Below are 14,264 nucleotides of genomic sequence, written 5' to 3'. Positions count from 1 at the left end.
TGTACCTCCATAAAGCTAAATTAAACTAAATATTGCCCATACTTTGATACTTTAAACTTGACAGCTAAGTTCCAAAATTCATAATGATAAATTAATTAGTGAATCCTGTACTCATAAACATACTTAAAGATAAATTACCCACAATTCCACAGAGACTTTTCACTTATATTAAATAAAAAATAAATTAATTTTTGTTTTTAAGATTAAATGTCTTTTTTACTGATATTTTCAGTATTTTTCTATTTTTAAAGCAACTTCATGTCTTTTGCAGACTTAGATGATTACAAAATAAAGTGAATTCTGTAAAAACTAAAAAACAAAAAATGTACAAATTCAAAAGGAGTTTAAAAAAAAAATGGTAAATTTAATTTTGATGTTATTTATTGTGATTTGAAATAATGCTTCATATATTCAAGCTTTTTGACCAATTCCTTGTATTCAGGCACTGAGTTCTACTGTAAATATCAGCCTCTTTATTTTTTGAATAAGAAAATTATATAGAATAATATTTAATACATGGATTGATTTTCTACCATTGCTAAAACGTGCTTGTCGTGAAGTTGTCAGGGGAGGCAACTCCCGCCAAACTTTCAGAATTTTTACAACTAAGTTGTCAGACTGATAATATCAGCTCATGGTCAAACAAATTCTGCAGAGATTAAAATAGCCTAAATACATAGTTCAAGCATACAAACCCAATTTGTAGTTTTGTTTTGTAAAACAAACTTTTATTCAACTTTTTTTCCTCTTTGTAGTGTCTACCCGATGTTGCCAGGGAATTTAATTTTTTTTTTTAATTAAAAGATTAAAACGGTTGATTGATGGATTCAGATAATAAATATACTGTCACACACACATTTTTGGATGGCTGGCGTCACTATTGATCAAGATACTACACTAAAAAAATAGAAATAAAGACTGATGGTTAATGAATGTGATGATGTACATCCTTTTTTTTTCACTAATTAAATAACTGTCTTTTTCTAGAATATATATATCCTAACTGATTACTAGGGTTATGACAACAGCATATTCTTTTCCTTGTTTGGATTCTCAGGTATATATCCATTGATATCTTATGTTTTTATGTATAGTGATGTGGTTCTCGGTTGATTGTGTCTGTGTCAGATATATACTCGAGTCAAAACAGTGAAAAGAATATGCTGTTGTCATAGCTTTACTGATTACATATATCAAGGGGCAATAGGATTTTATTTGTGGCGGTTTACAGGGTGACCCCCCCCAAAAAAAAAACGGGCCTCAACTCTAATTAGGCCCCATTTCTTAGTGTTTTGTCCGAATGAAATGAAACTTTGGTTATAACTAGTTTATTATATTCAAAACATAACATCAAAACACTAGGATCTTTGGCTTTTTTTTCTCCGTTCTACAGCATATGTTCTAGATGGCCTCCATTTAGCTTTTGTTTTTTTTGGGGGGTCACCCTGTATTCAATTTCAAATGATACGTTTTGCAATGGATAAAATTTTTATCTTTTTGCAAATGACACCAGCTATTTACTTTGCACTTTATTTTTGGAGATCAGGCAGTCTCACTTTCGAATGTGAGAACTAATGGAAGGGGATAACATACATAATATATCTTAGCTTGTATAACTAATATTTTTACATAAAAAGTTATTCTTAATTCGTAATTTCTTTCTTTCTTTTTCAGTTTGTGAAAAGGCCAAAGTCTCCAGCAGAACATCTTTTGGAAATCGAATTAGTAAAGGGCAATAAAGGTAAAGAATTGTTTGTTTTTTTTGTTTTGTTTTTTTTAATTTTTTTGATTGAATTAAAAAAAAAATTTTTAAATTAAATATAAAATTTACTTTTTACGTTGCATTTAAAAAAAAAAAATAACTTGTGCAAATTAATTTTATAAATATTTTTTTTAAATCATCCTTTTTACAATAATGTGTCATCAATCCTTTCTCAAAATATATTACATACATATTACTGAATATTTTTTGTTTTGTTTTTTAAATGCAAAACTTTATAACTCATAAAACATACAAGTTCATAATAACAATAATAAAACTTTATTATTTTTATATTTTTCAATTTCTTTGCTGACTGAAAACCTTATGTCAGATGCAATATTATTTTAAATCTAATATTAGCTACAAGCTGGACATTTTGGTTAATGGGAGATTATCATCAAAATTCGTTTAAAATGCATCATTTTTAATAACTTTTAGTTTCTTTTGTTTTTACTAAAAATGTAACTATAATTTTTTAAAGGCCTAATTTGTTTTATATTCTTTTTATAAAGAATAAAATGAATTGGATTAAAGGATGAAAATAAAACAAAATTTATTCGCATTGTAGTAATTTTTTGTGTTCATGAATTTTTTTTGAAAATTTCCAAAGTCTTTGCAATCTTAGTTTGGTTTCACTGTTTATCATCAAAAGATTGTAATCTATCTCTTGAAGATCTATCAGGGCGACTCGTAAATCTTGTTAACTGAAAGATCTGCATTTGAAATTTAGAATCCATCTTTGAGCTGCTTGCAGCATTGTGAACCATATGCTTCATTAAAGTTTTTACATACGTCTGCAGCATCTTCATCATTTTTCCAGCAGGAAAAAAAAAAAAAAAAAATTGTCTTGAAAATGTAACTTTTTTTAAATCACATTTTTATCTTGATAAATACGGTGGTGTAGATAATAAGCTGATTCATGGTGCGAAACATAACTGATCAGTTAGAACAGTTTCTTATTATAAAAAAAAGAAAAATTTGCACTAGTCCAAAACCATTTCAATCTAAATTGATTTATTAATGTCTAATTTGTGGAAAGAAATTGAACCCATTTGTTGAAGAAAAAGGCAATTATTTCTGATGCTTTTAATTAAAGTAACCATGAATTATTCTATGGTATAAACTTGAATATAAATTGTTTGCATTTGTTAATATGTCAGGAGACTGGAGTTCAATTTTGGATTAATTTTTACTAAAGACTCAAAAAAATTACTTTTTTCAATTTATTTTTGGAAATCAGGCAGGATCACTTTTGAATGTGAGAGCTGATGACAGGTTGATAACTAGGGCTACGACAACAGCATATTCTTTTCATTATTTTGACTCTCGAGTTGATGTCTTATAAGCTTTTCTATAGAGTGATGTGGTTCTATTTTTATTTACATATCTAAATCATAATTTCTATAATCTTTATGCAACATTCTTAGACAAGTTCAAGAAAATCGAGGTGGTGGGAAGAATGTTAAAACTTGTTGGGACAATTAATCAGAATTGGGAATCAAAAAAATTGAAACTTTGAGGGAATCAAAAAAAAAATGTGCCGATTTTCCAATGCTAAAAACGATTTTTTTAAAATTATCTTTTTTATTTGATTTTGTTGAAAGCAAAATCTTCCACTGCTTTGTATTAATGATAAACTAATAAATATTTATTGGATTTTAAACTATGAGTAAAACTAAAATCTATAGATCATGCCCCACAAGTGTTTTTTTACGTTTGAAAAAATATCTCCATATTCAACATGTCTTTTTATGGCAATTGGGAATAAATAATCACTCTACTGTTAAATATTTAAAGATCTATAAGGAATTGGAATTGGTAATTATATCAAAATCAGGAAAAATGTCAGAATCGTCTGACCACTAATATCATAGTATAGTTTCGGCTTCAGACTGGCAAATATAAAAGATTTAATAAGAGAACTCAGGAAATAGCAGTAGATGAAAAGTCAGAAATTCAAAAAGAATTGAAGCAATCGGGAATAAATAATCACTCTACTGTTAAATATTTAAAGATCTATAAGGAATTGGAATCGATAATTGTATCAGAATCGAGAATTTACTCCGGAATCGGTAAATGTATCAAAATTGGTCAAAATATTCGAATCGTCCCATCACTAGTCAAAACCATAAAATTCCCTACACTTCCATGTAGTAGCCAATAAAAAGGGAGCCTTCAGGTTACTCTCAATTATGGTTGACTACTTTATTTTTCATATTTTTATAAATATTCTACATTATTTTGTTTAGCTAATTTATAATTGTCATAAGGAAAAAATGAAAGAAAGAAAAATGTAGTTTTGCTATTAAAAACAACCTTGCAAGTAAAAAGCGGACGTCGTAACTCTCATTGTCTGCCTATTTAGTCCTCACATTTCATGAGTAATGTTTCTGACAAAGAAGGAAGAATTGCGGTTTTCTGGGTCAGCTGCTGATGGGTGAATGATTTCGATCATTTTCTATCAATTTATTCATCACATTAACTTATCCTCGAATGGATTTTAGCCTAAATAAGTGGTTACTCATTAGTAAAAATAAAAACTTCTAAGATTCTATTGGACAGTTGTCACATGAACTGGGATATTTTTTTCTGTTCTGTTTTCTGAATTGATATTTTACAATTTTAAAAATCTAAATTTGTAAACTTTTTTTTTTTTAAAATAAAAGAAATTAAGAGAAATATGATGCAATGTACAAATTTACGTAGGCAAAATTTTTATGCAGAAATTTTGTATCTGTGAATTTATAAAAAATAAATAAAAATAAAGATTCAAATATGTCCTTACAAAAACCACTAAAAAAATGTAAATGTCCAACTCGTTTGTTAGGATTCCATATTCTCATCACATTTCATGTTTTTGATTATTTTGGTTATTTATATGAAAGTAGTTTCTTTTTGACTTGCACTTTCTGTGTAGCAAAAGTCTTGCCAGTGTCTGAGTGGTATTTTAATTTAACTTAATTTTGAAACTCTACATAAAGAGAACATGAATAAAATTGATGAATGTAAAGCTATTAAAAAAAAATTAAGACTGAAAAAAAAAACCCCAAAAAAACCCCACACATTTTGATTATAGCATATACAAAAGAATCTTAATAATTGTTTGCTTAAGTCTTGTAATATAAAAACGTCTGAATTTGTCACCGTCTCAAATTTTAATGTCATGACGTCATTTCTAGCCAAATTATCAAACTTAACGACAAAGGCTGGAATGTTATGTTTTGGCTTCGATTCTAGCTGATTGCACGCAAGTATTTTTTTTTTTTAAATTTTGAAATCACTACTATACATTGGGTACAATATAATAATCAATAGACTCTATAATAATAAATAAGCGTATCTTACAATCGAGCAATGCTGGACGGCGTTCTAGTTAAAATAAAACCATTTTGAAAAAAAGAATAATTTCAAAGTGAAGACTTTTTTTCTATATTTTTTAAATTAAATTGGAATTATCTAAGTATTAATAAGAAGGGACTTTTCCTCGTTAAACACTGACAAGATTTCAGCTAAGCAGAATCTGAAAAACTATTTTAATGATAATTTATTTTTAAAAATAAATCTAATACATTTAAATAAATTGTGCATTGCATGATGAAAGGGAAATAACCCTGAATATAAAAAATGTCCGTAACCTATTTTATTTCTGCATTTTTACATAATTAACTCCCCTTACTAATTATGTGAAATACTAAAATGTCTTTTTCTTTTAAATAACTTTTTTTTTTTTTTTTGTGATGTGATTTAAGAGTGTTTTACATAAGATGAAAACTTTTGTATGTCAATACTGCTTTTAATTTTGTAATTTTTTCCGAGATTACAGTGTTGTCTTGTTGTTGTTGTAGTCTTTATGTACGGGTGTTACAGGTTTAGGCTTTAGTATTGCTGGTGGCATTGGCAACGAACACATTCCTAGTGACCATGGTATTTTTGTGACTAAAATAATTGATGGAGGAGCTGCTGAACAAGATGGCCGCCTGCAAGTCGGTGATCGATTGTTGGCGGTAAGTACGGCACTTTACTCTCGTCTCATTTTTTTTTTTTTTTCTCCACCCGTTTTCCAGAATGTATTTCTTTGCCTTAGTCGGCTAACATACTTAACTTCCAGCATGTCTGCTACTGAAAATGATGACAAGGCAAATCGGTTCCCTCACCATCATTGTTCTTCAATATTTTTATTGTAAAGCGATTTATTGAAATAGAATAGAAGAAAAGGACATTATTGAAAAGTATAAAATAAAAATGAACAAAATTATACAGATAAAAACAACATAATTAGTCTTTATTTGCACTGTAAATAACAAAATTTTAAAAATGTTTTTATTTGAAATCTTATAAGTATGTTTATAAAACTATAAATAAATATTTATTTGAAATCATATAAGTATGTTTATAAAACTATAAAAAGTAAGTTTGTTTCTGTTTTTTTTTTTGTTTTTTTAAATAAGTTTGTCTTATTTAAATTTATATAATATATGCTTTTGAAAGTATGAAAAAAAAGAAAGATAAAAAAAACAATAAACGAGTACATTCACAGAGGAGGTATAGACACAAAAGAAAAAAAGCAGAGGAACTAATTTGCCTTGTCACTGCTTCCGGTAACACTACATTGGAAATTAGTAAGTGCGTTAGTTGATTATAACTTATTTTTTGTTTGTTTGTTTCTTACATTATTTGCATGTTTTGATTTTTTTTCAATTGCTAGAGTTAGGAATAGATGGAATAAGAGTATATTTGGATGGCAAGGCTATTGTGGTTATTCAGAAATTTGGTGATACTCTTGAAGCACAGGGAAGAGCTGGTGATAGTATGATTGTATGAATGAGGAGTGGATGGAATTTCTCCCATTATCAGCCAACTGCGGTCGACAAAAGGAAAAGTCTATGAAGCATGTGCATGCAGTGTGATGATATATGGAAGTGAAACCTGGTCAGTTAGAGTTGATATGTATTTCAAAATGAGAAATGACGAAAATTATATGATGGATAGTGAATCTTCAAGGCAGATTTAAATATGGAGACCTTGGAGGAATACTAAATCTGGACAGTATAGGAAGTGTGTTCAATACAAGAAACTTTGTGACTATGGTTACATAAAAACAGGATAAGAGTTCTTGGTTTAGTAGATGTTGAACAGCTAAGTTGGCAGTCATGGGAGAAAATAAAGATTTGAGAGGAAGAAGGATAAAGACGTAGGTTAGTTTGGAGGCCAGTCTCTAAAAAATCATCCAACACACATCAGCATGCAAAATAGACGTTGAATGAAATATGATGCTGATGATGGTCCATTTTCTTCATCTTCATTGTTGTCATTTTTACAACACTAGCATTTCAACCTGGCGTTGCCCGGGTGTTTGGATGTGTATGTTGAGCAAAAAAAAAAAAAAAAAAAAAAAAAATGTAGTAGTAGGAAGGCAGGCTCGAACCCGTACTGTGAAGGAGGAAAAGACTGACATCTTTGCTGTTGCAACCACTGCTAAACCGGAAGTGACTTATGTTTTAATTAAGGCTAGACAATCGAAAGGAGAGGATGACTTTCAAAAATATCGGCGAAAAAAGCGACCCCCCCCCTGTAGAAAAGTGCCCAGTTGAAGGTGAAGATATTAATGTTTTGTCGTCTGAAAGGTCGAACTTCAAAACCGTACTGATCTTGGTAAAATCCGTCGCCTCTGTCGATAGTTTTAGGCAGACATGCAAACATACATACATACATATATTGGCAACTAAAAATTTTCGACCCAAACCGATTAAAAAGCTTGCCCTATCTCTGAATACCCTTTATGTAAAATTTCAAATGTTTAGACCAGAAATTGTCTGAATAATTTGGTAGAGACAGCCGAGGTCAAATTTTTTTTTAACTTTGACCTCTATTATGACCCCTTAACATTTATTGTTTTGGGCTCAAAAAAAAAAATTCAAGAAACTTACGTTCAGCACCGTCCGGCGTTTTGCATAAACTGCCTGTAAAATAGCACAGTTCTTTACCAAAACAAAGACGAGGCACACAATCTGAAACCTGTAAATAATGTTGATCTTAGAATTGTTGGCAAAATTTTGTTCCTTTCTTCTTTCTGTATCAATAATGCATTATTTGTCATGCTCTACTGGGCATCTTTAATCTTGACCAATAATTCTATTTCAACTTTTAATGAAATATAATAATCGTAGCGGATAAGCATGTAAACAAACACAAAGCCTTTCTACACTAAAGCTTAACGTCGTTTGACATGAGCAAAATAAAGATGGTTGTATCGTTAGTTCTATCAATCTGTTATATGCCTATTCACCAATTCATAGACTGAATTGTTACGTGTGAAAATACATGTTATGAGTGCAGTAACCACTCGAAAATGATCAACGCATGAAGTATAATCTTTAACAACTTATCAATGTAATAGTGTAATGATACAAAGTCTGTGGCAGAGGCTCATTTTTCGTTTATATCTTAAAGTGGTGGACTCTGCCTTTATTCAAGGGCGATCACTTGGCCGTCTTCGGTCAAAGGGAAATAACTTGTTTTTTTTTTGTTTTTTTTTTAAAAGGTTAATACGTATAACAACATAAACATTCCTTTTTTATATTTATTTTTAAAATTTTATTTGTTATGTAATTTAATGTTTTAATCTCAATTATATAAGGGCGCTTTTTATACGAGGTCATTCTGCAGAGGGAAACAAGGAATTTGTTCATTTTTTTTTTCATCTCATAATTTAGGACGCTACTACTACTAACGATATTTTTATTAAATTAAAACAAAAAAAAATTCGTCGCAGGTTTTTTTTTTTTTTTTTTTTTTTTTTATCTAACAAAGTTGATAACATTAATGTAGTCTTTACACGACTATTAAGAGAATCGTTTAGGAATTATTTTTTCATCTCATAATTTAGGATGCTAAAACCAACGATATTTTTATTAAGTCAAAACATTAAAAAAAAAAAGAAAAGAAAACTGCGGCATTTAATGTAACAAACTTGCTAACATTATTAATACAACACGTAGTCTTTATGCGACTATTAAGAGAATCGTTTCTATTTTCATATCACAATTTACGACGCTAAAACCAACGATATTTTTCATTAGATGAAAACACTTGAAAAAGAAAGTTGCGGTAACTTTTTTTTTTTTAACTACATTTTTCTTAAAAAATAAATATTATGGTGAGGTTCTATAAAAAAAAAATAGTCCTTAGGCTTAAAACCCAAAGAATTAAAACATTACAAAAGAAATTAAATTTTTACGACTACGTTCCTTTTTTTTTTTTTTTTTTTTTTTTTTTTTAAATTAACAAATAAATGTTATGGTAAGATTTTTGGTAATGTGACAACTTAATGTTGGTGTTATTACTATTATAAGCTTTGTTACAGTAAAAACAAAAAAAAAATGTCCTCACAGCTTAAAAAAAAAAAAGTTTCATCCTTGTTTTATTGAAGAGTTTGTTTGTTAAAATCACAATTTCCTTTTCAACTATCGTTGTATGTTCCTTCATTTTCGCAAAATATCTTACCATAATATTTATTAATTTAAAAAAGCACTAAAAAAAAAAACGTAGTCGTAAAAATTCAATTTCTTTTGCAATGTTTTCATTTTTTGGGTTTTAAGCTTAAAGACATTTTTTTTATAGAACCTCACCATAATATTTACTCTTTAAGAAAAATGTAGCTGGGGGGGGGGGAGAACTAGAAAAAGTTGCCACAACTTTCTTTTTCAAATGTTTTCATCTAATGAAAATATCGTTTGTTTTAGCGTCCTAAATTGTGATATGAAAACAGAAACGGATTCTCTTAATAGTCGCATAAAGACTACGTTTTGTATTATTAATGTTAGCAAGTTTGTTGCATTAAAAACAAACGCCGCAGTTTTTTTGTTTTTTTTTTAATGTTTTGACTTAATAAAAATATCGTTGGTTTTAGCATTCCTCTACAACTATCATTGCATTTTCATTTTTGTAATGTAGTCGAAAAAAAAAAACTGACATGCAAACAAAAACGATTCTCTTAATAGTCACGTAAAGACTACAGTCTGTATTAATGTTATCAACTTATAAAAAAACAAATTGTCGCAGCTTTTTTGATGTTTTGATTTAATAAAAATATCGTGGTAGCGTTCTAAATTGAGATGAAAAAATGAATGAATCTCTTAGTAAAATGGAGTTGTCTCCCTCTGCCCAATGACCTTGTATAAAAAAGCGCCTATATAAGTAGGTTATTTAATAACTATATATTGTCGGTGCTAGTTGCATCGACAGATGGATTTTTTTTTAATGTCGTTTTAGGTAAAAACAATATTACGTACTTAATTGGCATATTGAAAATAGTAATATATCAAAAAATTACGAAAATTCATTGAGTAGACCAACTGCTGTTGTGTTTTTAATAATTAAAAAAAAAAAAGAAAATGTATATAGCTATGGACGACAAATATTGCATGCAATGAACATGTAATCTAAAATATGCATTCCTAGTTTTGTCTCCCTTGAGTGAACTCATTTCCGTCTATTTTAACATAAAATTCAAGTTTACCCAAAAATTAATTTTCACAACAAATACCTTGTGGTACATTATTTATATATATATATATATATATATATATATATATATATATATATATATACACACACACACACACACGTAATCTTACAGAATTTATAATAGAAATAGAAAATTTTAAAATTCACTTGAATATTTCATTAGGTAGACCCAAATATTTAACACTCATTCTAACAAAACAGATTGTGTGAAAAACTGTTCGTTATTTGATACGCTAATGAGATTAAATTCTTTCCTGTAGATTCTTTTGCTTATCAAAGAATTGAACATTTTAAGGATACAATCGTTTGTCTTTTTCATTCTTTATAAAATATGCATATTTGAATCAGAAACTTGAAGACAATTGCATGCGTAGACATTTGATTGTTGTTAACGAAGGTTTGTGTGATTCTAATTTATCAATTCAACAACTGACTTGCATGATTTCTTGCCTATATTTTTCTATATAAATTACAAAGACATACTAAAATCAATTTTTAAAAATTATAGAAATCTTTTTTTTTTCATAATGAAACGAGGATGTAAATATTCATTAGAGGCGTCCTTTCAATTTGCCTATTCAGCAATGAAAATTTCAAATTTCAGCAAACTGATGAAAATGCTGCTACAAATTTAAGTATTAACACATTCGTTGCCAACTACGGATATTTTTGTACTCTAGCATTAATGTAGTAACGGAATTCTTTTTCTATTAGTCAAGGTGTGATCGGCACATATAACTGTCTTCAACTTGAACTGGCATCTCAACATAAGACATATTGAATAGAATGTTTATGAGTTATCTCGTATTTGGCCCATGCCATATATTATGTTTTTTTTGTTTTTTAGCGAAGTTGAATGATTCACTATTAATAAAAGCTGATTTGAGTTATTTTTATTACAAAAAAGAAAATACAAACTGATAACAACTGACAATTCTTTTAGTAAGTGGCTGATTACAGTTCCTTTGAAAATAAATACAAATTTAATAAATATTCCATATTATATTCATATGCATCATTTTTTACTTTACTTTTTTGGAAATTGCAGAAAAATAGCTTTGCAATGACAAATTTAATAGAGCTATAACTGGCAGCGAATGTGTTAAAGACTGACGAAAATGCTATTTCAAATTTAAGCCTGATGTGCCAACGAAAATTTTATTTTAAATTTAAGCATGACAAACTGTTGAACAAAACTCTTCAAGAAGGTAAAGAGATGCATCCAAAAATGCTATTTCACACTTAAATGAGACGGACTTATTAATGGACTGGACATCTTATGAAGATGCTTGGACGCATCTAAAAGAATACTTGGCTCCTTTAACTTAAATGTGACAAGTTTTTATTTCAAACTTAAAAAATGACAGACCAATAATGGATAGGTAGACTGGAAGAACTGACAGCACGTTATAGAAATCAATGGATCCATATAAAAAAATGTCTACAATTGCATTGTTCATTTGTTGATCAATTGTATTTATTATGAAAATATTTTATTTATTTTTTTTTTTTTACTCTAAAACAAAATGACAAATTTTCACTTGAAATTTCTTTCTTTGCAAAGGTCAATGAAGTGGATTTGGAAAACGTGACCCACGAGGAGGCTGTCGCTGCACTGAAGGCTACGTCTGAGGTTGTGACATTGACAGTAGCCAAATCTTCTTACATTCATGATGCTGTACAACCAGATGCATCATCGCCATGTCAAGGTATGCTCGTAGTGTTGTATTCTTAACGTGTTGAAGTGGTGACAGAAAGCAAAAACACTGATGCATATAAAAATGCAATGATATTTATCTTTGTTTTCAGTCGCATTGAATGAATTTTTTAAATTTTGAGATGAGGATTGCTTATTTAATTGATTGGAATTCTTAATGACTAGGAGATGAGGATAAAAGTCCGCAATAAATAAATGGATATATAATACAAATTACTCATCTCAATAAGAATTCCAATTAATTAAATAGACAATTCGGTACGGACCCTACCATGGAAAATCAGGTAATAAATAAATGTGGATTTATAACACCAAAAAATCCAACCTTAATCGCCCTTCAGGGTCTGTGCCGCAGTAGATAGACATTGAATCTCTACAGTTCTAGGTGAGCATTGTATGAAGATAGCAGTTTCAATCCTACCCGAAACCGGCCAGAGGATTAGTTAGCCAAAACGTGGTGAGACGACAACAAATGTGAAAGGCAGTAATTGCTGAGAATGCAGTTAGATTTGACGTTCCTATCCCATCGCGGTTAAACACCTGATGAAGGCCAGAGGAATAGTTGGCCGAAATGTTGTGAAACAACAACAAAAAGATGAGGATGATAGTCTGCAGTGAATACATAAGAGGGTTATTCATATTATTTTGATTCTTTGGACAACTGTTCTCATCTTGTGTGTTATTTTCACATTTTGATGGATGTAAGCTCTTACTTTTAGGTGCGTCTTGTTGAATTCTGGGATTTTTCTGTAAAACTCTGGAATCTGCATAGAATTTCGAATAAAACCCTTTATTTAATCTACGAGTATAGCATGTTCTCATTCCGCCAGCCATCTAAATAATTAATGATTGTATTTTGATCCACGCTGAGGATTGAACTTTTAACCTTGTGCAAAAAGCACTCAAAATAAGAACAGCGATCTGAAGAATGAAAAAAAAAAAAAGTGCGATAAGTTAAAAATGTTATAATTGGCGGAAACGCTGCAAGACAAGTAATCCAAATAATATAAATCCCCATCGAGCAAATTCCAATTCTTGTAAGAATTTACTAGGGTTGTTCAAAAAGTAATGGCTCCTATTTTTTATTCCGTCCAAATGAATCAGAGGGGATTGCGAAGTGCATTTTTATGATGACTGCACCTATGTATTTATGACTTGAAGGTTTTATCTCTTTGTTGCAGATACTGTCAGTGTAAGACTCTTAGAAAGCAACCTCTGCCATGGGTGTGCATCAGAAGCAGAGATATGTCATTAAATTCCTGGCAAAAGTGTATTGAGAATGGTGGTGACTATGTAGAAAAATAAATTCCGGAGCACAAGAAGTTGCTTGTGTCAATGGTACCACTCCCGTCTTGGTAGCCTTTCAAATTTTTTGAGTTACAAAAAAAAAATAGAACGCTTTACTTTTGCAACTTAGGTTGAAAATTCTCTTTAGAGAAAAAAAAAATCTTAGTCAAACGGAGTTATTTCCCTTGAATCGATTACTTATGCAAAAGTGAAGTGTATAATTTATAATGAGACTAGCGAGGGGTATTCGGCGTTGCCCGGGTGTTTTTCGGGATATGTGAAAAAAACCCGAAGCGTTGACGACGCGCAGTTGGAAAATAGTAAAGTGTTAAAAAAACAAACCGGTACGCGTTTTTGATTGACGTGACGGCGATAGGTATTCAGCAGTTACGACTTTGTGCGGGACAGTTTTGAATAAATCGGTTTGTTTGTTTTTAAAAACCAGCTCCTTGTTTATTAGGAGGAGCGAAATGAAAGCTACAGTCTGATATGACGTAGTCGACATTGAACAAACTGGCTTTCGGCTTGTGATTAGAGTCAAGTTTCGCTTTTTTTTATACCGAAAAGCGAATGTAACACGTGCCGATGCGGGAAATGTGGAATAATTAACGTTTGAAAGTCAATAAAATTAAATAAACGGGCGAGCTCCGTGGGTAATTCTGAGATATTACAATTTATAGATGATATAAAAAGTTTTAAGAAGTTGTGAAGCGAGCAGGCGCTTCTCTGAAAGAAGCCTTTCGTGGACATCGAGGAAAAGCGAACATACATACACACATACATTTTCGCTTTTATATATATAGATGTCTCATGCAATATATATATATATATATATATATATATATATATATATATATATATATATTTTATTTTATTTATATAACTTTTCCTCCTTAAAGAATTATTTCCTTTTTTTTTTTTCTATTTTTTGGATTGATATTTTCTAGATTTTTCACTTAGCAATCTTCACCT

The 14,264-nt window shown here is 29.8% G+C and overlaps 1 protein-coding gene across 23 annotated transcripts in view; it reads left to right on the top strand.

The window, feature by feature from the left end:
* The window catches only part of LOC145287959 (disks large homolog 1-like), a 909,452-nt gene that overhangs the window by 624,702 nt on the left and 270,486 nt on the right, over positions 1-14,264 (top strand). For all 23 annotated transcript variants that reach the window (XM_080135923.1, XM_080135919.1, XM_080135921.1 and 20 more), the window contains 3 exons: positions 1,675-1,741; positions 5,630-5,766; positions 11,853-11,997. In XM_080135923.1, coding sequence (XP_079992049.1) covers positions 1,675-1,741; positions 5,630-5,766; positions 11,853-11,997 — 349 coding nt within the window. The remainder of the gene's footprint in view (positions 1-1,674; positions 1,742-5,629; positions 5,767-11,852; positions 11,998-14,264) is intronic.

Source organism: Euprymna scolopes, chromosome 11, assembly GCF_053919585.1.
Source record: "Euprymna scolopes isolate OS-2025 chromosome 11, ASM5391958v1, whole genome shotgun sequence".
NCBI classification, from domain to species: Eukaryota; Metazoa; Mollusca; class Cephalopoda; order Sepiida; family Sepiolidae; genus Euprymna; species Euprymna scolopes.
This window is presented reverse-complemented; position numbering and strand designations above follow the sequence as displayed.